This window comes from Panthera onca, chromosome A2, assembly GCF_046562875.1.
Source record: "Panthera onca isolate mPanOnc1 chromosome A2, mPanOnc1 haplotype 2, whole genome shotgun sequence".
Classification (NCBI taxonomy): Eukaryota; Metazoa; Chordata; class Mammalia; order Carnivora; family Felidae; genus Panthera; species Panthera onca.
This window is the reverse complement of record NC_138340.1, coordinates 15,966,162-15,991,835: the sequence shown is the minus strand read 5'-3', so window position 1 is coordinate 15,991,835 and position 25,674 is coordinate 15,966,162. Positions and strand designations below refer to the sequence as shown.

The window sequence follows — 25,674 nt, the reverse complement described above, 5'->3', positions numbered from 1 at the left end:
AAGCTTACGATGGGGGCTGATTTATGTGAGGGTAAACACAACCGTCTATGATTCTTCTTCCTTTTTTTTAAGTTTTTTTTAATGTTTATTTATTTTTGAGAGAGAGAGAGAGAGAGAGAGAGAGAGAGACAGAGCATAAGCAGGGGAGGGGCAGAGAGAGAGGAAGACAGAATCTGCAGCGGGCTCCAGGCTCTGAGCTGTCTGCCCAGAGCCCTACGTGGAGCTCGAACTCACGAACTATGAGTTCATGACCTGAGCCGAAGTCAAACGCTTAACCGACTGAACCACCCGGGCGCCCCTCCCAATCTTATTTTTAATGTAGAAAAAAGAAATGTGTTCTTTCAAATAGCGCCTGTTAACATTCTTTAAGACCAGGATTCCTTAGAACTCTGGGAGATGCCGGTCTGATGACTGCAGTTGCAAACTGCTTTCTGGCCCATTCTATCATCTATCTATCGCGCAGCCCGCGAGGTCAGCAGGGATGCTCACATCGCAGACGACAAAACGGAGAGTGTGCGAGGGACTTGGCAAAAGCCACAGAGAGGGTGAAGGGCAGGGCTGCTCTCCACCCCCGAGTGTAGACGATCCACTGAGTTCCTCTTTTCTCCTGCACTATCCACCAGCTGAGGGACCCTTGCCTGCCGAGCTTCAGCTGATGATGAGGACGCCCTTGGGGCCAAATGTACAGGCAGAGCCCAAAGAGGTTTCCCCGAGGTCCCGAGCGGCTTGTTCAGCCTTGGGAGGGCCAGGAGATTTGGGGTTCTTTTTCCCTGCTCCTCGAGGCACTAAGCTCACAGGAAAACCTGACCCCAAACACCAATACCCTGTGACCAGATTCTCAAGGTCCCATACACAAATGCAGAAACATTTCAGAGGAACAGCCACAAACCAAATTGAACAGAAGGCAGCTTGGGAATATAGGGGCATCGACAGGAGAAACAAACACAGAACCTTCAGAAGCTCCGGGGGGGTGGGGGGGGGGTGGCCAGAAGTTTCTTGCAGGAGAGCTCAGGTCAACCTCAGCCTTGCATGTGTGAAAGGAAGTGATTGCAGAGCAGTAGAGCGTCCGAGCTTCCTTGAGGGTCACCCATCTTCCGGTCACCAGCTCCTGGGCCCCGGGTCTCGGGGCCCAGCCGGGGCACAGAGACTGAGCTCGGACCACACGCTTCCACTCACCCACATTTTCTCAGGGGGGTCGTGGGAGGGCTTCTGCAGCCGGCACGGCCTGCTTCCGGCTCGCTGGGGGTCCAGGGTATTTCTAGGTTCCCTCTGTCCACTGCACACCGCCCTCCCGTGAAGCCCAAAGGCCTACAGAAACAATGGGGCGCCTGGCTGGCTCAGTCGGTTAAGCGTCGACTTCAGCGCAGGTCGTGATCTCGCTGTTTGTGGGTTCGAGCCCCGGGTCGGGCTCTGTGCTGACAGCCCGGAGCCCGGAGCCTGCTTCGGATTCCGTGTCTCCCTCTCGCTCTGCCCCTCCCCTGCTCGCACTCTGTCTCTCTCAAAAACAAATAGACATTAACAAAAATAGACAAGAGAGACAGGAAATAGAAGGGATGGCAAATAACAGATCTTTAAGCTCATTTCTCCTTCCCCCAAATAGCAGCCAGAAATGTTTCTCCCCCGAGAGAAAATTTCATTTCTGCTTTGTTCACGACTCAGGAGCATGGCGTTTGGGAGGCTTCTGCGACCCCCAGTGGCTGGAAGGACACCCAGAAGTGTGACATTGGGGTGGACAGGCCTGAGGGTTCATTGTCACAGAGGAAGATTAATCGGGATACGTTTTGTCTATTGTTTTTAAGTTATTTATTTATTTTGAGAGAGAGAGAGAGAGAGAGAGCAAGAGGGGCAGAGAGAGAGAGAGAGAGAATCCCGAGCAGGCTCCTCACTGCCAGCGCAGAACTCAACGCGGGGCTTGAACTCACAAACCACGACATCATGACCTGAGCTGAAATCAAGAGCGGGAGGCTTAACCCACTGAGCCGCCCAGGCGCCCCAGTCTGGATACTTTTTAAACGTGTCAAGCCTCTGTCTGTGTTGCACAGCACGAATCCTGAACGAATCACAAAATGTGCCTAAGTCTCCACTGTGGAAAAGATCAAAGAGCCGTCAGCCCCCAGTACGAGGGGACAGAAAGGACTCGGACGGTTGCAGGAGTGACAGGGGGTGGGGGCTGCCTCCGCGGAAGGAAGTTGCAGGAGGAGACGAGGGGCAGAGAAATGACTGTTTAATAATCAAAACAGCTTTTCCTGAGCACTTTTATCACAGCAGGGCCTCTGCTAAAGGCTTTCCGTGTTTCGTGCGGAGTAAACCTCTCTCGGCGAGTCTGCGAGGTAAGTGCACTTGTGTTTTACCATCTCTCGGAGGAGGAACTGAGGCAAGTTGGTTAAGCAATGAGTCCAAGATCACATCACCAGAACGCGGTGGGGCTGGGCCGGGATCCCCCTTCTGCCTGATTCTAGCCCCACTGTGCGGCCACCTCCCTACAGGTCTGGATGTGACTCACGGCTGGGCTGGGGGCCCCCTCGTCCCTCTCCAGCAGCCCATACCCAAACCCCAGCAGCCGACTTTTAGATCAGGACACCTGTGCTTTGATGCTACATTTCTTTTTTTTTTTTTTTTAAATGTTTTATTTATTTTTGAGACGGAGAGAGACAGAGCATGAACAGGGGAGGAGCAGAGAGAGAGGGAGACACAGAATCTGAAGCGGGCTCCAGGCTCTGAGCGGTCAGCCCAGAGCCTGACGCGGGGCTCGAACTCACGAACTGCGAGATCATGACCTGAGCCCCCCAGGCGCCCCTGCATTTCTTAAAACAACCTGAAGAAAATGTGCACATGATGCCTCCTTATAACAAGGAGCAAGTCGGGGCAGAGGGGGGACTTCGCCTGAGGTCACAGTCCTGCTGGATTCCTCCCTCCCTGTCCTGCTGACTCACCCCCTTGCTTGCTGGTTTCTCCTGAGAGTGCTCAATGAATCCTCCCCCACCCCAGGGTCTGGGAACCCGATATTAGACGGGGAGTTTACCAGAGATGACAGCTGCTTTTTCGCATCAGCTTATTAAGATACAGGTTCTGGACGATAAATTGCATCTGTTTAATGCCTACAATTGGATGGATTTCGGCACTCGTACGTATCCGGGGAAACAACGGCCGCAGTCACGGTATAAACGTTTCCATCACCCCAAAGAGATTCTTTGCGCCCCTTCGCTGGCCACCCCTCCCGCTGCCCCCAACGCCAGAAACCACGTCTTCACGGTTCTTCAGATCAGTCTCTTTGCCCACTGCCTGAACATTAAGCCGAAACTATGGTTTTTGTATGGCGCCACTTCAAGGTACCAACTTTTACAACAGTTAAGAAGATGCTAGCATTTTCTACCAGGGTGCCTGGGTGGCTCGGTCGATTAGGTGGCGGACTCTTGATTTTGGCTCAAGTCACGATCTCACGGTTCATGGGTCTGAGCCCCACATCGGGCTCGGCACTGACAGTGCATGAGCCTGCTTCTGATTCTCTCTCTCTCTCTCTCTCTCTCTCTGCCCCTCCCCTGCTCGCATTTGCACTCTCTCAAAATAAATAAGTAAACTTAAAAAAAAATTTTTTTTTAAAGAAAATGCTATCTACCAACAAACAAATTTCAAAATGCATGATGAACTTAAACATGCATTTCTGGATCATGCATAGCTAATCAGGGTCACTAATTAGCGGCCGTCTGCCTCCCATCCTTAATTTAGGGAGCAAGGCACCCTGCATATCGTTGAGTCTGGTATCACTAAAGTCGGCCCCCTGATCAAAATATATAAAGACGTATCGCCCAAGAGGTGGGGCAAAGGGCACGAAAGGGTTTTGTGAGCAGGCCTAGAGATTGCTCACATCACGTTCGGCCAGTTCCATGGGCTAGAACTCACTGATCCAACCACACGTAAATGCAAGAGAGGCTCAACAGACCACTGTCAGTGTGCCCAGGAATTACTCATGCTCTCAGGTATGCAAGCAGCTCTCTGAGTGGAAGAGGAAAGCTAGGAAGAGGGAGAAGCAAGGGATACCGACATGCGATGTCATAGCAACAACGTAACAACGAAGCAGCACACGATGAGAAGGACTGTCATCTTTTGAACAGTCTCATGCCCAGCGTTCATCATGGTGTATCAGGTGATTCTCACGATTTTGTAGGCGTCCAAGTTACAGGTAACGATTAAAGCAGTGTGAGATTACATGACACAACACGGTTGCACGGCCGTCCGGTGGCAGAGAATAGATTTGTATCCTGATCCTTCTTGACTCCCTCGTGTCTGAGGTTAGTATCAGGAAGAACAAATCAACAAGAGCATGTTCCCTACTCCCATGAGAGAGCTATGGAATATTGGCAGCAGGTTTCAAAATAACCCAGGGCATCAAGAATACCAAGATTCTGCTGTTGTTGTCCAAGGAGTCTAGAAGGATTATAGACTCTAGAATGCACTTCCCACAACATAGATCTCAGAACAGATGCTGAAGAAGACATGTGCACCATCGATCCGAGGGTGGGGTCAGCTCAGCCCCAGGAAGTGGAGAGAGTTATCTGCTACTTATAGTCCCCTCTGCATTCTAAGAAGGATGGATCACAAAGAAGGTTCTTAATGAGACGATGGGGGTGAGGAGGAGGGCACACATTTTTTAATTTGAGAGAGGGAAATTTTCCGTAGGTAAGAAAAGAATTGATTGTCATGGGGAGTGGGTGTGATGTGAGGTCTGGGAACAAAGATAAGGTAGGCACCAGGGGGACTGACAAGGTCGTGAGGGGCCAAAAGGGAAGACACTCAGCAATGCGGCAGCCGATGAGAAAGAGTTTGGGAACAGACAGAAAGTGCGGAAGGAATTTCAGGATGGATTGCTGTACGGTGCAGGATGGAACTGTCCTGTATCACTCAGGGTTTCGTCATGAAAAAGGCTTCTCCAAGTATCTTTCGCCAGGAAGGGAATTAATATAGGATTTCAATCCCTTCACAACTAGTGAATATTTTCGAGTTCTCATGGAACTCTCACCAAGATAAAGCACATCCAGGGCTTCAAAAATATTTTTAAAAAATTGAAATGACACAGAATATGTTCTCAGACCAAAATGGAATCAACTAAAAATCACAGAGAGATGACAGGAATGTTTGCAAACACTTGAAAATTTAAAAACACGCTTCTAAATCATCCATGGGTCAAAGAGGAAGTCTCAAAGGAAATAGAAAATACATAGAACTAGATGAAAACAAAAACATAATGAGTCAAGGTCGGTGGGGGTGTAACTAAGGCAGGTCTAATAGGACAACGTGCAACACTAAATGCTTAGTTAGAAAGGAACGGTCTCACATAAGTAATCTAAATTTCTTTCTCAAGAAACTAGGAAAAGGGCAAAATAAACCTAATAAGCAGAAAGAAGGAAAAAAACAAATCAACAAAATGAAAACAAAAGCAACACACAAAATCAATGAAATGAAAAGCTGGTTTTTCCAAAAAATCATCAAAAATGGTAAACCTCTAGCAAGACATGAGAGAGAGAGAGAGAGAGAGAGAGAGAGAACACCAATTAATGTCAGGATTGAAACAGGGGGCATCACTACAGACCCTTCAGTAAAAAAAAGGATAACAAAAGAATACTAGGAACATATGATCCTAAGTGCAAAATCTTACAAGAAATGGAGCCATTTATCAAATAGTGACAGAGAAAAGCATTTGACAAAACCGTTCACCCATTCATAACAAACATTCTCAGTGAACTATGAATGTAAACTTCCTCAAAGTGATAAACAACAACTACAGAGAGCCACTGACCCCATCACACTGATGAAAGTCAGGGCTTTGCTCCACAATCAGGAACGAGGCAAGATGTCCATTATTTCTTCCTTACCACTCCTACCACAGAGCTTAACCAGTGGCAAGGAAGAAAAAGAAATAAAAGGCATACAAATTGGAACAGAGGAAGTAAAATTTAGTGCCTATTTGAGGAAGACATGGTCACCTGCAGAGAAAATCCCAAAGAATCTACTAAAAAACTCAGAACCAATAACTGAGTTTAGCTAGGTTGCAGGGAGGAGAAAACCCAACAAACAAAAAGCAACCACATTATTATGTATTAATGAACCCAAAACTAAAAACACAATACCATTTACAATTGCTCCAAAAAGCTTTTAGATTATACTTCTGTACCACTTTACCAACACATTTGCAGGACTTGATGCTAGGACTTGCAAAATGCTGGTGAAGGAAGTCAAAGACCTAAATAAATGTAGACAGACAGCCTACGTACATGGGTTGCAAGACTCAACATAGGAAAGATGTCAGTTTATCCCCCAATTGATCAACAGGTTTAAAACAATTTAGATTAAAATCCCATCAAAGGTCTTTTTGTACAAAAAGACATAGACAAGCTGATTATTCTTACATTTATATGGAAAGTCATAGGACTTTGAATTGCTAAAACATTTTTTTAAATGTTTATTTAATTTCGAGAGAGAGACAGAGAAGGAGCAGGGGAGGAGCAGGGAGAGAGAGGGAGACACAGAACCCAAAGCAGGCTCCAGGTTCTGAGCTGTCAGCACAGAGCCCGACACAGGCTTGAACTCATGAACTGTAAGATCATGACCCGAGCCAAAGTCAGCCGCTTAACTGACTGAGCCACCCGGGAGCCCCTGCTAAAACAATTTTGAAAATGAGGAATAAAGCCAGAGGAATCACTTCATCTGATTTCAGAACATCATCTACAGTAATCCAGGCAGTGTGGTTTTGGCAGAGGGATAGACAGATCAATGGGACAAAACAGAAGATGTAGAACTAGATTCTCAAAGACGCCCACCTGGGGGCGCCTGGGTGGCTCAGTTGGTTAAGCGGCCGACTTCAGCTCAGGTCACGATCTCGCGGTCCGTGAGTTCGAGCCCCGCGTCGGGCTCTGGGCTGACGGCTGACGGCTGACGGCTGGGAGCCTGGAGCCTGCTTCCAATTCTGTGTCTCCCTCTCTCTCTGCCCCTCCCCCGTTCATGCTCTGTCTCTCTCTGTCTCAAAAATAAAAATAAAAAAACGTTAAAAAAAAAATTAAAAAAAAAAAAAAAGACGCCCACCTGCCTTTTGACGAAGAGGCCATGACAGCCTTTTCAACGAACGGTGCTGAAGCAAGTAGATAGCCACAGGCGGGAAGAAACTAACAGCCGTCAGCCTCAACCTCACATCTCACACAAAAATTAACTCAAATCGATCACAGCCTTAATTATAAAATGTCAAATGCAAGACCCCAGAAGATGACAAAGCAGAGATCTTTGGTCTCTGCGTCAAGGCCACGTGTTCCTAGACTTGAGGCCAAAAGCGCCATCCATAAAAAGAAAAATTGCTAAATTAACCTTCTTCGAAACATAAACCTTTCCTCTTCGAAATCCTCTGCTCAGCTGACGAAAACACAAGCTACGGACTCAGCAAATATTTGTAAGCAACATCTCCAGCAAAACATTTGTATCTAAAATGGACAGCACTCTTCAAACTCAAAAGCAAAAAATCCAGTTAGAAAATGGGCAAAGACATGGGGCATCTGGGTGGTTCAGTTTGTTAAGCGTCCGACATTGGCTCAGGTCATGATCTCGCGGTCCTCGAGTTCGAGCCCCGCGTCGGGCTCTGTGCTGACAGCTCGGAGCCTGGAGCCTGCTTCGGATTCTGTGTCTCCCTCTCTCTCCCTGCCCCTCCCTTGCTCATGCTCTGTCTCTCTTTCTGTCTCGAAGATAAAGATTCTTTTTTTTTTTTAATTAAAAAAAGAAAGAAAATGGGCAAAGACATACACGGACATCTCCCCGAAGGAGACATACTAATGGCAGCCACGCGCATGAACACATCTTCAATATCATTAGTCATTAGAAAATGTAAGTAGAAACTACCACGACCTACCACCACGCACCTATCAGAATGCCCGAGGGGCGCCTGGGTGGCGCCGTCGGTTAAGCGTCCGACTTCAGCTCAGGTCACGATCTCGCGGTCCGTGAGTTCGAGCCCCGCGTCGGGCTCTGGGCTGACGGCTCGGAGCCTGGAGCCTGTTTCCGATTCTGTGTCTCCCTCTCTCTCTGCCCCTCCCCCGTTCGTGCTCTGTCTCTCTCTGTCCCAAAAATAAATAAAAAACGTTGGAAAAAAAAAAAAAAAAAAATGCCCGAAATACAAAACACAGCGACAAAACCAAATGCTGGTGACGACGGGGAGAAACGGGATCCCTTGCACATTGCCGTCATGGATAGACAATAATACAGCTACTCTGGAAAAGAGTACGGCTGTTTCTTCCAAAACTAAACCATGTCCTTACAGTACAACTCGGCAGTCACATATCTGGGCGATTTATCTTAAAAAAAAAAAAAATTAAGATTTTTAAACTGAGATGCAGCCTGAAGTACACTCATCTTAAGGTTTCGCATATGTATACACCCGTGTAACCGCTAGTCAGGACGTTGCCAGAAGCCAGAACATTCCCTGACCGGGTACTTCCCAGTCCGTACCCACGGGGTAACTGCTGTTTTGTTTCCATTTCCATGCGTCAGTTTTGACCGTTCTTGAACTCAATAGAAATGGACTAATGTAGTATATAGTAGCAGCTGATTATCCTTTTATGCTGTTGTGTAGTATTTCATCATATGGACGTCCCGCAATTTACCCATTTTATTGTTGATAGGAATTTGGGATTTTCAGTTTGGGACTATTCCGAATAAAGTTACTAGCACCACTCTTGGGCATGTCTCTTGGGTCCACCTGTACCTCTCTGTCTTGAGCGTAGAGATTGCAGTAGCATTTCCGGGTCAAAGAGAAGGCATACGTTTCACTTTACATTTTGCTTAGCGGTCTTCTAAGTGGTTGTACCAATTTATACTTTCCGCCGGTGCGTGAGAGTTCTGGTTGATCCACATTTTCGCCAACACTTGGTATTGACTATTGTTAGGAATCTTTCTTTCTTCCTCCCTCCCTCCCTCCCTCCCTTCTTTCTTTCTTTCTTTCTTTCTTTCCTCCCTCCCTCCCTTCCTTCCTCCTTTCTTGCTTGCTTTCTTGCTGTCTTGTTTTCTTTCTTGCTTTCTTTCTCTTTTTTCTTTCTTTCTCTTTTTTCTTCCTTCCCTCCTTCCTTCCCTCCTTCCTTCCTTCCTTCCTTCCTTCCTTCCTTCCTTCTTTCCTCACTCAGCCATCCCGGTGGGTATGTGCTGCTATCTCTACCTATCTAAAACTGTGGTTTCCATTTGCATTTCTCCAATGATTAGTGTGATATTGAGTACTTTTTCATGTACGTGTTGGTTCATTGGATGTCCTCTTTTATGAAGTCTTTTGCCTATCTAAAAGAAAATTAGGTTGTCGTTTCCATATTGACTTCCTGGGGTGGGGGGCGGTTTAATCTATTCTGTATATAAGCCCTTCATCCGAGAGACGTATCTTGACCTGTTTCTGGCTACGGGCATTCCTGCCCTTTTCTACTCAGCTCCTAGAATCCCCGGTCACCCCGACACTGATTCTGGTCGCAACCATGCCCAGGCTGTAGCTTCTGGACCCCACTGGAGAGACCAGCCATCCCCCAATACCACCGCCAGGATCTCGGCCTCATGCCAGCCCCTGCCCGGCCAGATTCTGGACCAGCCACGGGACACAGGTCTCTACCATTTGTCCCTTCTCCCCTCACCTCTTTCTTGGGAGCAGGAAGATTTCGCACTCAGGTGCCTGACAACGTCGCTCTGAACAAAAGATGTCACACGTCACCCTCACCCGTGGTCGCACGCACACCTCAGTGCACAGGTGGGGACCCCCAGCACCTTGCGTTCGTGTAGCTCTGTGCAGGGTGCTGTGGAAACCGTGCACGAGACGGTGGGGCCCGGGTCCAGCTGCTGAGAAGCTTCCAGTCAAGTTGGAGAGAAAAGAGGTAACACAGGTTCCATGATATCCCGGAACAGCGTGTGGTGGTCAGCACATAAATAGGGCACCTCCTTGAGATAGTCTCTCCTTGCCTTTTCAGCGCGGAGGTGGGGGGTGGGGGTCCTTGGATAGCTTCTTGGACAGCTTTTTTGTTTTTTGCACGCAGGAGGCACTTTTGCCACACATTTGCCACTTTGATGGAGGCTTGGGCGGAAGAAATAGACTGCCACTCGGTTCCCACCTGCCGGCTGCCAGGCACGTGGGGAATCACATTTAATTCTTGCCACAAGCCAGAGAAAGAAAGGTTATTATCCCGGTTTTACAGGTGGGGAAACTGAAGCTCGAGGCAAGTGGTGGAGAAAATTGCCCGAGACTGCACATCGCATGGTGGGCGTCTGAGGGAACCGTAATTGGGACCCAAGCGTGACAGGCCGGTGCCCTGGACAGTAAGGCGGCAGCGGGAGAGGAGCGAACGACACAAGAGAGAGCGGCACAGCCAGGCTGTCAGCCCCTCTCCCTGAAACGTCCCCAGCCTGGAAAGCGGGATCCCTCGCGCACCCAACTGCTCTTGAAGCCCGTGGGTCCCCGGGAAGCCTCCGTGCCTCCCCCCACCTTGCCCACCCACGAATGCCCGAGGCCACACCCTGGGGCTGCGGGCAGGGGGCGGACTGCTTGTTGATGGGATCCCTAGTGGCGGCTGGTGGCCTGGCCTGTGGTCCTGCGTCCTCTGGCCTCGCTGTGCTGAAACGGGAATTCTACCGCCCAGACAGCAGGAGGACCTTCGACATCAGGCCCTGGATGACGCCTCTGCCACGGTCCAAGAGTGCCCTCTAAAGGACCTGGACGTGGTGAGCGCGGGAGGTCACGGCCTTCGAGCCACAGCCATTGTCCTCTCTACTCTTGGGAGCAGGCCCTGGGAGGGGCGGTCCACCGACTCTGTCTCTGTCCCCCAGTGGTAATTGGTTTAGACCCCTGTGGGCCATACTGCCAGACCTCCCTCCTTGAGCGCCAGGAGGAAGGATGGGGGGTCTTGGTCTCTTCTCCCAGGGACAGTCCCTCCCCGGTGCTCTGTGTAACTAAGGCCACTGAAAATGCAAGCCCGGGGCAGGGAGGCCCAACTGGCCTCAGGTTCGCCCGACCTGGGGAGGCCCCCCCCAACAGCCATCTTTGGAAAGGCCTTTGAAGGGACTCTGGGTCCTCTTTACAGAGACGTCATGAAACAGGCATGATTGGAAGCATCACAAAGAGGATAGGAGGCTCAAAATGGGAACTCAAGATGAGAAAGTAGCATTGTGTGGACAGCAGTGAAGCGGCGTTGGGGGGGAGGTCCTGGAGCAGGGGGAGGGGGGCTCCCTGGGGGAGAGGGGGGGCCCTGGAGCAGGGGGAGGGGGGCTCCCTGGGGGGAGGGGGGCCCTGGAGCAGGGGGAGGGGGGCTCCCTGGGGGGAGGGGGGCCCTGGAGCAGGGGGAGGGGGGCTCCCTGGGGGAGAGGGGAGGGGGGTTCCCTGGGGGGGAGGGGGGGCCCTGGAGCAGGGGGAGGGGGGCTCCCTGGGGGAGAGGGGAGGGGGGCTCCCTGGGGGAGAGGGGGGGCCCTGGAGCAGGGGGAGGGGGGCTCCCTGGGGGGAGGGGGGCCCTGGAGCAGGGGGAGGGGGGCTCCCTGGGGGGGAGGGGGGGCCCTGGAGCAGGGGGAGGGGGGCTCCCTGGGGGAGAGAGGGGGCCCTGGAGCAGGGGGAGGGGGGCTCCCTGGGGGAGAGGGGGGGCCCTAGAGCAGGGGGAGGGGGGCTCCCTGGGGGGAGGGGGGCCCTGGAGCAGGAGGAGGAGGGCTCCCTGGGGGAGAGGGGGGGCCCTGGAGCAGGGGGAGGGGGGCTCCCTGGGGGGAGGGGGGCCCTGGAGCAGGGGGAGGGGGGCTCCCTGGGGGAGGGGGAGGCCCTGGAGCAGGGGGAGGGGGGCTCCCTTGGGGAGAGGGGAGGCCCTGGAGCAGGGGGAGGGGGGCTCCCTTGGGGAGAGGGGAGGCCCTGGAGCAGGGGGAGGGGGGCACGCTGGGGGCAATTTAGGGAAGGAAATGCTGGTGCAGGACAAAGGGAGTTGGAAGAAATTTCTGTTCCTAGACCTTCCTCTCCAGCCCGGTCTGTAGGAGGTGAAAGAGCACAAGATTATCAGATGAAAACTTTGAACAGGATCTTCAGTGACAGGCACGCGGCCAGCTGGTGCTTGGGGGGTGGGGGCAAACACCAAAAATGAAGGCCAGTAAACAGAACTAAATACCCCCTCCCCTCCTCCTCACGCCCCAGTGAAAATCCACAGAAAGAAAAGGAAGACGGCAGGGAGACCAGAAAGTCCAGAAAAAGGGAAGGACGAAGTGGCTCCGAGACGCCTGGACCGAAGGCACGAGCCCGAAGGTGCAGACCCCTGGCTAGAGCCCGTGTTTGGGTGCCCTGAACCTGAGCCCCACCCGCCCCCACCCAGGGCAGCGGGCAAGGCCTGAGCCTCGCTCGGTGGAGAGAACTGGGCTGAGCCGCCGCGGACTTGTGAGCGGGCGCCCCTCCGGTGTGAGGGGATCCCCTTGAAATCAGGCAGCTGGGCCCCCGGCTAGTTGTGCAAAGGGCAGGCACTCAAATAAAAGCTAGTTTCTGCGCAGACCCGAGGTTCGTATACACTGAGAGGCAAACTTTCTCATTAGGTCCCTTTGGCCACACAGATTTTTTTTTTTAACTTTTTTTTTTTTTTTTTAATGTTTATTTATTTTTGAGACAGAGACAGAGCATGAACAGGGAAGGGTCAGAGAGAGAGGAGGCACAGAATCGGAAACAGGCTCCAGGCTCCGAGCTGTCAGCACAGAGCCCGACGCAGGGCTCGAACCCACGGACCGTGAGATCATGACCTGAGCCGAAGTCGGCCGCTCAACCGACTGAGCCACCCAGGCGCCCCGAGGCCACACAGATTTAACACTGAGGCCCTGTGCCCTCACGGCCTGCGGTCGCCCGGCAGTGTGAGCTGGCAAAGGATCCATATCAGCTCTCCGGGAGGAAAGAACGAAAAAGGCATCAACGCGTGGCATTTGCTGATCCCCCGGGGCCGGGAAGGCTCTTCCCGTGGCCAAGTTCCGGCTACCGACTTAATGTCACTGACGGTGTCGTTGGGTCGCCTGAGTCTGCCGTAGGGGTTAGGGAGCCATAATAACACTAACTCTACGTACTAAAGGTCTTAGGCGCATCCCTTCCTTAAGGCTCACGGAGGGGAAAAGTGAGGCTCAGGAAAATAGCGAGCTTGCCCTGGGTCACCAGCTACTATTCGGTGGAACCGGGTGTTTGCAAGAATGTAGCTATATCAGTCTGCCCCGAACCAACAGTTCTCAAGATTCAGTCTCAGGAATGTGTATGTCTACAGTACCGTTGCAGATACCAACGAGCCTTTGTTTATGTGGATTATTAATATTTACTGTGGCAGAGTCGGTTACGCGTCCGACTTCGGCTCGGGTCACGATCTCACGGTCCGTGAGTTCAAGCCCCGCGTCGGGCGCTGTGCTGACAGCTCGGAGCCTGGAGCCTGCTTCGGATTCTGGGTCTCCCCCTCTCTCTGCCCTTCCCCCACTAGCGCTCACACACGCGCTCTCTCACTCTCTGTCTCTCAAAAATAAACATTAAAAAAATTAAAAAAAAAAAAAAAATGTACCGTAGCAGGAACTAAAACTGAGCCCTGAACCCAAATTCAGCGATTCCCTTAAAGTAACAGGAATGAAACTGTTACATCATAACATAAGTAACACTTGCGGGAAAATAATTTTGTTTTCCCCGGATGCAAACAATGTCAGTGCAAAGAGTGGCCGGATCCCCAAAGCTGCTTCTGCCCCACCGCCCGCCCCGCACCCCCTCCTCCCCCACCCACCGCCCCGTCTGTTGTGATCGTTTTGGCTGAAGTCTGTGAAGGAAAACCAGCCGCACACAGGGACGTAGCTGGAAAAGGGAAGACCTCAGGGACCCCTGGCATGGGTGTGGGAGACCCCTAGGGGTCCTTGGACCCCATTTTGAAAACCGCCAGGCGACTGAGAACAAACTGAGGGTTGATGGGGGGTGGGAGGGACGGGAGGGTGGGTGATGGGTATTGAGGAGGGCACCTTTTGGGATGAGCACTGGGTGTCGTATGGAAACCAATTTGACAATAAATTTCACATATTGAAAAAAAAAAAAAAAAAAAGGAAAGAAAACCACCAGGCGGATAACAGTTGTACTTGGTACAAAAGCCAAGCGGTACAAAGTAACAGACAGTGAAAACTCGGGCTTGGTGTCTCCCCCAGGCGCACCTGTTTCCCTCCCCAGGGACCAGGAATATTAGCCATTCATCCTGCTTCCTTCCAGAGACATTGTACCTTCCCCACCAGGGCCTTCCTGCTGGCGGCATCCAGGGCACACGGCCTTTGCTCCGTCCGTCCAGCCTGGGGCGCGGCAGACATGGCCAAAGAGCCCTCCGGGGAGGGGGACCGGATTTCTACCCCCACCGGCGACGGGTAGGCGCGACTCTCCCTGAGCCTCGCTAATACAGCGTAGGGACCAGATGCGAGGTCAGGGCCCAGGACGGGGGCCCGGGAAGTGGAACCTATCTGGGCAGCCCGGCGAGGGTGCTCCTTCTGTGCGACAACCAGTCACCCAAGGCTTCCTGAGCGTCTACGCCCTGGGACGCGTCCTTCGGCCACCTCCAGCCCCCGGGCCCGTGACAGATCCCTGGGGGGCCCGGTGAAAACGCAGTTTCTCTTTCAGGGGGCCCGTGGTGAGGTCCCAGGGCCTGCCGTTTTGGACGAGCGCCCGGGTCTTGGTGTCACACGCTAATCAGCAAGTGTCTAGACAGGATCCTCAAACTCCAAAGGTGCTCAAGAGGCAGCAGAGGGCTTGCCCCAAACACAGCTTCTGGGTCCGACACCCGCCCCCGGGGATTCTGATTCTGCAGTTCCGGGGTGAGGCCCTGAGAACCTTTCTTCTCAACAAGCTCCCACGTGATGCAGGTGCGGCCAGCCCCCAGACCACCCCTGGAGTTCGCGCTGGTTCCGGGCCCTGCCTAGCTCCTCTGAGCCCCGTAATTGCCCGGTGTGCGACCGAGATCGGGGGCACTTCATGGACGTGTGGTGAATGCGGTGGGAGGGAAGAGCCAGCACGAGCCAGTGCCCGGATTCGGCTCTCGGACTAGAAGGAGGAAGGGAGAGGTCCGCACGCCTAACTGTCCACGGCTCAGATCTGGGGTCTGAAGGGTTGTTATCGCCTCTTCGTTCCTCCCCGCCTTCCGACGGTGGGTTACAACTCAGTTCTCGCAGGACGCCTGCGGGGTTCCCTCCAGCCGCATTCAACTTTGTGGGTGCGGGCGTGGGGCTGGCTGTGCCCGAGGCCGGATTTTGCTGGGTGGACACCACGAGGTCAGAAAAGAGCCTGAGAGCTGAGGGTGGAGGTAAAGGGGTGGGGGACGGAGACCGGAGCAATGGCCCGTGGGGTCAGGCTGGTGGGCAGTATAAGGAGGCTGACGGTCTGTAGAAAATTGACATACCCACAGCCCCACTGAGGTCAAGGACCTGTTGGTGCCGAATGACAGGAGGGAGGAGAGGTGGGAGTGGGGTCAGAGGCTGGGGTGCCGGGAGCCAAGGTATGAGGGGCCACGGATGCCCTGACGGCGAGATCCGGGAGTTAGGGTCACGGGCGCGAGTGGCCGAGGAGCCCGGAAGACATGGCCATGGGGGAGAGGGTTCAAGGAAGCCCTTGGCCAGAGACTGGAGGAGACCTGTACTTCGGTGGAGGGTAAAATACAGTTTCAAGGCCTCCCCCCCGCCACCCCATCCTGGGCCACACAGCCTTCCACAGCGTGACTGCACCACTCCAACTAAACCAACGTGTCCTATCTCCCGACTCCTTCGCCGTGGCTGGGCTCGGTGACGTGCTTCGACCCTCACAACGCAGCAGAGGTGACACGAGGTGACTTCTGAGGCCAGGCCTTAAGACGCTCCGCAGCTTTTGCTCGCGCCCGAGCCCCACCCCTGCAAAACACAAAACAAAGCAAAACAAACAAACAAAAAACCCATCAGCCCCTCAGAGCCCCCACACCTGCCTCTCCCGGATGACTTCTGGCTGTAGAGAGTGGAGTGGGAAGGGCTGCAGGGAGGAGGTGGCCTCTTGGGTGATCCAGGCAGGGTGGCTTCTCGTGTGTCCTAGGTCATGGTCGTGCCCAACATCCTCATTCACGGTGGCACATGACCCAGCACAAGAGGGCAGCTGGGCAGAATGCAGGGGACAGATTACTGGACCTACTTCCTCTGGTTTGCCAGGCTGGGTTGGCAGCACGTTGTGGGGCAAGACAGCCTGGGAGCTACCAGGCGTGAGACCAGAGGTGGAGAATAAGGAGGAGAAAAGACTGCCTGGGGAAGAAGGGGTGGTGGAGAGAGAGGCTAGGGAAGGAGATTAGACGAGGTGGGGATAAAAGGCAGTGGTGTGGAGGGGGCAAGGGTAGGCTCCTGCCTAGGGGCCACCAGTGTCCCCCAAAGGCCCTCGTGTCCCTCTGTGAGACGCCCGTCAATCCGTCTTTGGTGTCCCCAGAGGGGCCCGGGGTCAGAAGCAATCTCTTCTGCCAAGTAGGCAGACAGCGTGGCCCGGGACTGGGTGGCAGAGAGAGCACCGCCAGCCCCTCCCCTCCCCCGGAAATTCACCTACAGGTGTAGCACTGGACCCTGAAAGGCGTACCCCAATGACACGCAGGCTCCACGCAGGCAAGGAGCCTGGCCTTACCGCGTCCCGGTCAAACAGAACATAAGATTTCGGGATGTTGAGGTTGAGACAGGAAAGGAGAAGTGGGAACGGCTGTGTCAGCATCAGATGTCGTGGATGAGACCCAGAAAGGCAGCATGGGACATGAAGGAGGGGGGTCAGCAGGCCAGATCGGGGGTTGACGCTGCAGGGGGCGCCCCATTAAGGAAACAGAGGCCGAGGCAAAGTCAAGGTTAGGAGACCGTGGTGTGCACCTTACGGACACTCCTGTCTGTTCCCACTGCATCTAGGGCCACGGCCACTGCCTAAATGCCCAGCCCTGTGCTCTGGTGGAGAAGAATCTCCCAGGGATGACATCCAGGGACAAAAGCCAGAGAGAAGCGGCCCTCAGCCAGTGGCGGGGAAGGCAGAGATGTGATGATACGTGCCCGGTTTCCTCAACCCTCTGGCCCCACAGTTGGGGTGACTCTGAGGGGCTCCCTGGGTTCCCCAGGGGGCCTGGGTGCCACTTACCTTCTGCAGGAGTGGCTCTATAATGCTCCCTTTCCTGGCCCCCTTTCCCCTCCCCTGCAGTGTCTCCTGGGGATCCGCTGCAAATACATTACTTGCATCTGCGTCCCGTTCCAGGGTTTGCACCTAAAAGGGAAACCCAACTTAAGGCGGGCGTTGCTAATGCTTGCCGAGCTCAGCACCAAATCACTCATTCATATGCATGTATTCATTTAACCTTCTATAAAGTGGGAATTATTAGCCTCGTTTTACAGAAGAGGAAAGAGACAATCGAACGCATACATAATACACCCAAAGTCACCTCTTTGTCAGCTTAGTTGTCTTTTGCCTCCCTCTTCCCCCATCTGTCTGTGGACGGGCTGCCAGAGAGGGGAGGCCCGACCCCAGAAGACTCCTGGAGTGTTCCTTTGAAGGGCACACGGGGCACCTTGTCTAAAGTCTTCATTCTACGGATGAAGAAACAGAGCCTTGAAGGGACAAGTGACATTTGCAAATCACATTCGCATTCATTTCTGAAATGGTGCTTTGCAGCAATCCTGTGAAGGCCACTAGAGTCCCATTTTACAGAAAAGGAGTGGAGCCCAGAGTGGCGGGCAGGGGGGAAGCCAGCACAGTGGCAGAGCAGGTGCTGGCAGCTGTGGGGAGAGTCGTGGGAAGCATCCTTCGTCACTCTTCCTTAGGCCAGGTGCTCTGTGACACTTTTCACCTCCAAGCTGACCTTGTGCATCCTGCGGCAAGCAAGAGTGCTTGGCGATCTCATGAGATGGAGTGGGAGCCAAGACTTGTCAAGGCGTGGTTACCCGCCCTTGTGTCGGGGAGAGCTGGGATTTGGCCGCAGCCTCGGTTGGACCATCGCATTAGACAGGAACCTGCGGTCAGAAAGAAATGGCTGAAACTCAGCCTACAGACCTGTACTCACTTCGGGCCGGAGGTTCCTTGAGATGAAACTGTTCAGTGGGGTCTGCAGGGGTGGAGACCGGGAGCAGAAAGGGACAGCAAACAGAGGTGGAGGACACAGGGGGCGCCAAAGAGGACCTGTCACGTCTCTCGCGCTATCAGCCGGTTCATTTGGAGAACCAGGATCCAGCGTTGGGGTTTAAATCCTTCCATTTGCAAACTCTAAAAAAAAAAAAAAAAGGCTAGTCACTGACCACAAACCCTCTATGCCCTGCCCTCCCTCACCACCCCTCAATACACACACACACACACACACACACACACACACACACACACACTATCTCAGCCTTTGATTGCTTCACAAATTCTGGGAACAGCTCATACTACCTCTCCCCACTCAACTCCACCCAACCCTACCCTACCCAATCCCCTTAAGGCAGAGCTCACTAGAGAGAAGCACAGCCGAGTGAGCAGAGAAAATCCTTAGAGTGAGCCCAGCCTTGAGGAACCGGCCACTAGCGCGTGTCGCGGCCACTCATGGACACCCGACCATACAAAAAGAAGAACTCTGTCCCCTTCTCGTCATTCTGAAAGACTGTGAACCCTGGAGTCCTAAATCATCACACAGGAAGCTGAGGACTTCCTGTTCAATCAGGACGTTGAGCCTTGAGTTCATCAAAATTCGAAAAGCTCCAGAAACAAAGACTTCGTGGACAAAACCCCTGAGACCAGAGTAAGTGGTACTTGTTTTTTTTTTTCTGTCTTGCCAGTTACCACTGAGGGCAATCTTGTTAGAAGACATATATGCAGCCAGGACTGTCGTCCTCGCACTGTAGGACATTCCTGAAAGGTGAGGAATTCTTCGAGGGTCAAGCAAATGTCTAATTAGCCCATAGATGCATCTACAAGGCAATGAATTATATGGCAATACTGACAAGGGGTGAATTTATGAGACTGTGTGCTCAGATGTAAAGCAGGGGTTTTCTTGCTAAAAAAGGAAAGCTTTCTTGAATGATTGGTTGTTGGTAACCGATTGAGAAAATCAGCCTTTCTAAAGTCTGTTAAGAAACAAGAGGCTCTCTGCGGAAAAACTATTCAGGAGGAAATCACTTGCCAAATTTCCCTATGTAAACAAAACCCAAACATGGTATATGAAGAAGTTGTAGCAAAAGGGAAATATTAATTACAAAAAACACTGCAGATGCCAGCGACCAATTTCTTGAGAAGACTAGAACCCAGGAGCCTCACAGTCAGGACTGCTGATTTGTCTCTGGAGGAGGTAGGATTTTACCCTCCCGAAGACAGGGAGATGTCCTCTTGGGATGCATCCATTCCGTTCTACTAACAAAGAGGCAGGTCAGACTGTGTTCCGAAGGTGGAGGGGCACGGGAGGGGTGGGGTGAGGGCTACTTGGAGGTATCTATTTCAACTGTTCCTTCATAGAAGAATCTGGAGTGCCCCGATTTTCCGAGTTAGAAGCTCTCAGAAGTTTGCATAGCTTGTCAACCAGGCGGTCTATTATTCACTGACGCTTGAGTCCCCACTCCGACTAGGGGGACAGCTCTAGACTATTCAGCCTGTGGGCAGTGAAGGGCCGGGAAAGGTTTAGCCACTGGCCCTCATGGGAAAAAAAGAGCCCTGATTTCTAGTGTTTGTGGATTTCTGTGGCATCGATATCCCCACTGTGGTTGATTTCAAAGCTACCAAACCCCTGAATGCCGAGCTGGCGAGAGGTGGGCACGATCGGTTTTTACGAACCAGTGTAAGCCAGCCCCAGCATGCTACCAGGCTTGGGCGTCTTAGCCCCACAGACTGTCCTTTCTCTACTCAAAGCCCTCACCAGCTCCCAGGCTAGAGGATCCTGCTGATCACCTCGGGGCTGACTTTGCAGCAGCCTCTTGCAGGCCTCAGTTGCACCACAGGCCTTCTGTCTCCCTGCAAGGCCCCTTCCTCCCCACCCCCACCCCATCCCTCTCCCGGACTTGCTTGCGGATTGTTGCCTGGCGCCTGGCAAGTTGGGAAAATAGCCAACGAAGTTGGAGGGGGTGGTGGTGAAGGCGGGTCTCTGTTCAAATGGCCCGGGGGCAATGCTGACTCGGTTTGGCCTCATCTTCGCCCAAATTCCCCAGGACCCCCGGGCTCATGGTCTCAGGCTTGCAGCAGCGGCTCCTTGCGCTGCCAAGCTTCTGGTCACTTCCGCCGTAAATCTGCCGGCCTACCCAAAAGTGCTGTCTGCCAAGCCCACCTGCCCATACTGGCAGTGGCAGCAGAAGTCAGAAATTGCCCACACAGCCTGGTTAGTGACTGCCAGCCTGGGTCCCTCCAGAAGGAGAGCTGGTCGGGTATAGGCAAGTCCAGAGCTGGACGAGTGAGCCACAGGGACGGATTTGACGGGAAATGACAGCTCCCCAGCCAGGATGCCGGACAGCCCCCTGCCCCGTCCCGTGTGCCTTATTTTCCAACGGCCGCTGCAGAAATGTGAATTTTGTAAGCTGGAAACATTCGCTAAGCAATTTAGAAGACTAGAGACTCCAGATTCAGGATGGGAGTGATGATGTGGGCACCGGCTACTTTAGTGAGGCCAGCCTGGGACTGGCCTCAGAGAGGGGCCGGTGCAGGGAAGGAGGAACCCTAATATCTACCGAGGGCCCGAAAAATACCGAGGTGTCGCTTTTCTCATACATGCATTACCTTACAGCAGCCCTGCAAGGTAGGTGCTACTTTCCCACAGTACAGAGGAGAACCTAAGGCTCAGAGAGGTAGATTAACTTATCCCAAGTCACACAGCCGGTAGGTTACGCCAAAGCCCATCCATGCTCCCTTTGGGGAAGTGTCTTCAGGAAGTGATTGGAACAGACTGAAAGAGCCTGCTGACCATCAGGAACTGGGGGAAGTCCCACGAAGGCAAGCGATCCAGTGGCTGTTCTGTGTTTTTGTTTGTTTCAAGACAACCCTGGGTGCAAATATCCAAGAGCCAGACTGTACTTTCCTCTGAATCTTCCTCACGGCTCTCACAGGTTGTCTACGAAGTTGCCTGTAGACCCACCTGTGCCACATCTGGGCTGTATGACATGAGCCAGGCTGACCCACTCTGCGTCCTCAGCATCCTCATCCACTAAGGGATGGAGCTGGCCTTCTAGAATTTCACTATGGCAGCGCTGTGGGTAGGATAATTTTTGCGTGGCAGGACATCCTTGGCCCTGCCTAACGAATGGCCAGACAGCAGCATCCCTCGTCCCCGGGGCACCACCCCCTCCCCCCGGAAAAAAAAAAAAGGCCACACATTTTCATGTGCCCCCGGGGCGCTATGTCACCCCTGACTAAGAACCTTTTAGGCCCCCGGAGCCATGAAAATCCTTCTGTAAGTTTTGGACTCTCAGCATCCTTCTGGGGACCCCATGGCGCAAAATCATTGCTCTGAGATTGGAGGCAGGAGCCCCAGTGATTTCAGGAATGGGCGTGAGAGCCACTCACGCCCGAGTTTGAACTCCACCGTTCGTTCTTCATAAATACGTGTCCTTCCCACTTTGAACGTCTGCATCATCACCTCCAGACAGGGGGACAATAGCGACACCTGCTTGGGGGCGAGGGGTTGCCTAGCACTGAGTCCACTGCCAAGACCGCGGGAAGCACCGGTTAGGAGCAGTGGGGCGAGACCTCCCTCCGTCTGCGCTCTGTCTCCAGCCACCAGACTTTTCCTGCACGACACTTACCGTCAAAGCGATGGAATGAACCACTCGCGCGCTCATTTATTTACTGCCTACCCCCCACCCCCCGCCCCGACCCCGCCGCCGCCCCGTTAGGCTCCAGGTTCCACCAGGGCAGAGTCGACCCGGGTCCCCCTTGCTCCGTGCTGTGTCCCGGGGTCTGGTACACAGTAGGCACTCAGTAAAACAGCTGTCAGGTGGTTGAAGGCTTCTAATCATCCCTGCCTCGTCTTTGTTGTCCAGGGCCTGCCGCCCTCTGACGGCAAAGAAAACAGAGACTCGCTCCAGGATGACAGAGGCCAGCACGGAAATCACAGTCCCTACAGAGACCTTTGACGTGACGACAGAATATGACTATGGGGGCATAACCCCGTGCCAGAAGGGGGAGGAGAGGGCCTTCGGGGCCCAGCTGCTGCCCCCCTTGTACTCGCTGGTGTTCGTCATCGGCCTGGTGGGCAACATCCTGGTGCTGTTGGTCCTGATGCAGTACAAGAGGCTCAAGAGTATGACCAGCATCTACCTCCTCAACCTGGCCATCTCTGACCTGCTTTTCCTCTTCACGCTGCCCTTCTGGATTGACTACAAGCTGAAGGACAACTGGATTTTCAGCGACGACACCTGCAAGCTGCTCTCGGGGCTTTATTACATAGGCTTGTACAGCGAGATCTTTTTCATCATCCTGCTGACGGTGGACAGGTACCTGGCCATCGTCCACGCCGTGTTCGCCCTGCGGGTTCGCACGGTCCTCTTCGGCGTCCTCAGCAGCGCCGCGGCCTGGAGCCTGGCCATCTCGGCCTCCGTCCCGGGCTTTTACTTTTCCAAGACCCAGCGGGAGTTCTCCCATATCACCTGCAGCCTCCACTTCCCTCACGAAAACCTAAAAGCCTGGAAACGGTTCCAGGCTCTGAAGCTGAACACGTTGGGGCTGGCGTTGCCTCTGCTGGTCATGATCGTCTGCTACACCGAGATCGTAAGGATTCTGCTCAGGCGACCCAACGAGAAGAAGGCCAAAGCCGTCCGCCTGATCTTCGTCATCATGATCGTCTTCTTTCTCTTCTGGACCCCTTACAACCTGGCCATGCTGGTCTCTGCTTTCCAAGACACCCTTTTCACCGACGAGTGTCGGCAGAGCAAGCAGCTGGACGTGGCCATGCAGGTGACGGAGGTGATCGCCTACACGCACTGCTGCGTCAACCCCGTCATCTACGCCTTCGTGGGAGAGAGGTTCCGCAGGTACCTGCGCCAGCTGTTCCACGGGGTCCTGGCCACGCGCCTGGCCAAATGGCTCCCCTTCCTCTCCGCGGAGAGGCTGGAGAGGACCAGCTCAATGTCGCCCTCCACGGCGGAGCAAGAACTCTCTGCGGGGTTCTGACTCGGGCCCCTGGGGGCCGATGCGGGACCCAGCCGGGGTGACCTGCCAGGCGCGCCGACCCGAGCCGAGCCAGGTTGGGTCTCGTGGCCAGATCCGGACACGTGACCACCACGGAATGTGCAGCCACGTGGGGGTGAGCGAGTTTAAAGGCGGTGCGGGCTGAGTTCCCTCCGGGCCATGAACCTTCTCCAAGAACTTCTCCCTGGTGGGAAGGAGACGAATGAGCCCAATGGGACATTCCAGAAGACCGGGACCGAGTTTACCTGTGAAGGCCTTGGGCCCAGACAGGATTTCAGATTCGTGAGCATTAGCATTTGTAAACAGAGCCCCTTGACCCCAGGCAGCCCCTGCCCCTGCTCCCACCACCAGTGAACTTGGAAGCTGTGATTTCCGCTGCTGACTTCACTTCGAGTGGAGAGCCAATCAGCAGCCAGCAGCCCCTCCCCACCTTCCCCTCCCCTCCTCTCCCCTCCCCTCCCCTCCTGACCGCTGCAGGGCTTAGGTGCTTGGAAACCCTGAGGAACAGAGAACTCAGGGTGGGACAGCCAGAACCCTGGCGGGGAAATAGGATTGGGGAACTGCTGTTGGCAGTAGAACTGAGATCTCTGCCCCTCCCCTGCTCAGGCTCTGTCTCTCAAAAATAATAAATAAAAAAAAAATTTTAAATAGCTTAAAAACACAAAGGGAAAAAGGAAATACCAAAATCACCCATAATCTCACCACCCAAAGACAACTACTGTGCATTCTTCGATGTATTTTCTCTTAGTTTGCTTTTTTTTTCCCCGTATGTATTTATGATGGTGACAAAGGTAGACTTCAGCTGTTTTCCTGTCGTTGTTGTTGTTTCCCAGGTGAACAGATCAGTTTAAAGCATTGTTTCTGATGGCTGCACTGAACCCCACAGCAGGGATACACCCCAATTTACTCCACGCGTTTCCCCAGATTTGCTTGCGGGAATCAATTCAATCCGGCAGTGGTGACTGAGGACGTGCTTTTTTCAAAGCGGGTTCTCTGAGCTCTGGGAGGCACACAGGCACAGGGGTGCCCTGGAGCCCGTGGTGCTTGGGCAGCAAAGGGGAGGAAGGCATCCACCAGTCAGAAAACATCCTAAGGTGGGGGGGGGGGGACGGCAGTGGGGAGCACCTGGGTGGCTCAGTCAGCTAAGCATCTGACATCAGCTCAGGTCATGATCTCACAGTTCGTGGGTTCAAGCTCCACGTCGGGCTTTGCGCTGACAGCACAGAGCCTGCTTGGATTCTCCGTCTCCCTCTCTCTCTGCCCCTCCCTTGCTTGCGCTCTCTCTCAAAAATAAACATTAGAAAATAAAAATAAAAGACAGCACCCTGAGTAAATGGGTGTCCCACCTGGCGACACAGTGACGCCATCGGGCTGGCCACTCTTTTTTTGGACCCTAGTGTTGTCCCTTCAATCAGGGACCTACTCTGTGCACACGCTTCCTTTATGCAAAGCGACTGGTATCATGGAGGTTTGGAAAATGTTTGTCTGGGGAGGAGGAGGTCACCCTGCCCTGGGCTTACGTTTCCACACAGAAAATATGGCGAATTCCAGGCTTTGAGAGTCAAGGGAGGAGTCAGCTTTCCACTTGTACACCTGCCGGTTCCTCTCTGCAGTGTGGAGAGAAGGAGGCGGAACGGAATTAAGAAACATTTGTCTGCCACTTTGGTAAAATGACACTGCCTCGAAAACCGTACCTGATCGCAACAATATCACAGTGAGAAATGCTGTCATTCCAACTTCCTCCAGTTCCATCTTTGAAATAAGACTTGTTTTTTGACGTGTCACCAAGGCAGTGATGTGCACTGCAGAAAACTGGAAACATCTAGAAAGGCCAAAGAAGAAAACGGAAGCACTTGGACCCACTGCCTACAGACAGCCTCTCTTAGCACATTAATGTTGAAGTGCATCTCCTTCCTGGATTGTTTCCTAAATGTACACACACGCGCGCAATCACGCTTAACATTTTTTCGTGCAGCCGCGGTAAAATTGGACCATAGCAAGCACTCACTAAATGCTGGTTGAATGGATGAATCTTTGAAACCCCCATTTCTGTATAAAGTGAGGATAAGCCTAGTGTCTACCCCCACGGGGCTGTTTGGAGGATTAAATGAAACAAAGCAAGGAAAGCAGGTTGATCTCTTTTTTTCCTTTAAGTTTTTATTTTAGGGGCGCCTGGGTGGCTCAGTTGGTTAAGCGTCCAACTTCGGCTCGTGATCTCGCGGTTTATGGGTTTGAGCCCCGCGTCGGGCACTGGGCTGACAGCTCAGAACCTGGAGCCTGCTTCGGATTCTGTGTCTCCCTCTCTCTCTCTGCCCCTCCCCTGTTCGCGCTCTCTCTCTGTCTCTCAAAACTAAACATTAAAGAAAATTTTTTTTTAAGTTTTTACGTTAATTCCAGTTAGTTGACATACAGTGTAATATTAGATTCTGGAGTACGATGGCGTCATTTGGCACTGCCTTACATCACGTGTTACTCATCACGACAAGTGCCCTCCTTCATCCCCATCACCTATTTCACCCATCCCCTCCCCCCACTGCCACCTGCCCTCCGGTCACCATCAG

At 53.2% G+C, this 25,674-nt stretch overlaps 1 protein-coding gene and 1 long non-coding RNA gene across 8 annotated transcripts; one reads left to right on the top strand and one right to left on the bottom strand.

The window, feature by feature from the left end:
- Positions 1-15,467: 15,467 nt before the first annotated feature.
- LOC132678477 (uncharacterized) lies at positions 15,468-18,551 on the bottom strand. Of its 4 annotated transcripts, none has more exons than XR_009609618.3 (5): positions 18,439-18,551; positions 18,039-18,238; positions 17,421-17,565; positions 16,586-17,245; positions 15,468-15,885 (listed from the first exon to the last, which is right to left on the bottom strand). It is a non-coding gene; the product is annotated as an uncharacterized LOC132678477 (long non-coding RNA). The 4 variants fall into 4 exon arrangements; XR_009609622.3 differs by having other exon boundaries at positions 15,468-16,793; positions 17,123-17,245; XR_009609620.3 differs by having other exon boundaries at positions 15,468-17,245; positions 18,029-18,238.
- Positions 18,552-18,594: 43 nt separating this feature from the next.
- LOC132678476 (C-C chemokine receptor type 1) lies at positions 18,595-25,239 on the top strand. 4 transcript variants are annotated; one of them, XM_060630817.3, is made up of 2 exons: positions 18,595-18,749; positions 21,967-25,239. In XM_060630817.3, the coding sequence occupies exon 2, from the start codon at positions 22,013-22,015 to the stop codon at positions 23,093-23,095; it is 1,083 nt and encodes a 360-aa protein (XP_060486800.1). In that variant the 5' UTR covers positions 18,595-18,749; positions 21,967-22,012; the 3' UTR covers positions 23,096-25,239. The 4 variants fall into 4 exon arrangements, with proteins under 4 accessions (XP_060486800.1, XP_060486801.1, XP_060486802.1 ...); XM_060630818.3 differs by lacking the exon at positions 18,595-18,749 and adding an exon at positions 18,760-18,866; XM_060630819.3 differs by lacking the exon at positions 18,595-18,749 and adding an exon at positions 18,874-19,295.
- The last annotated feature ends 435 nt before the right edge of the window (positions 25,240-25,674 follow it).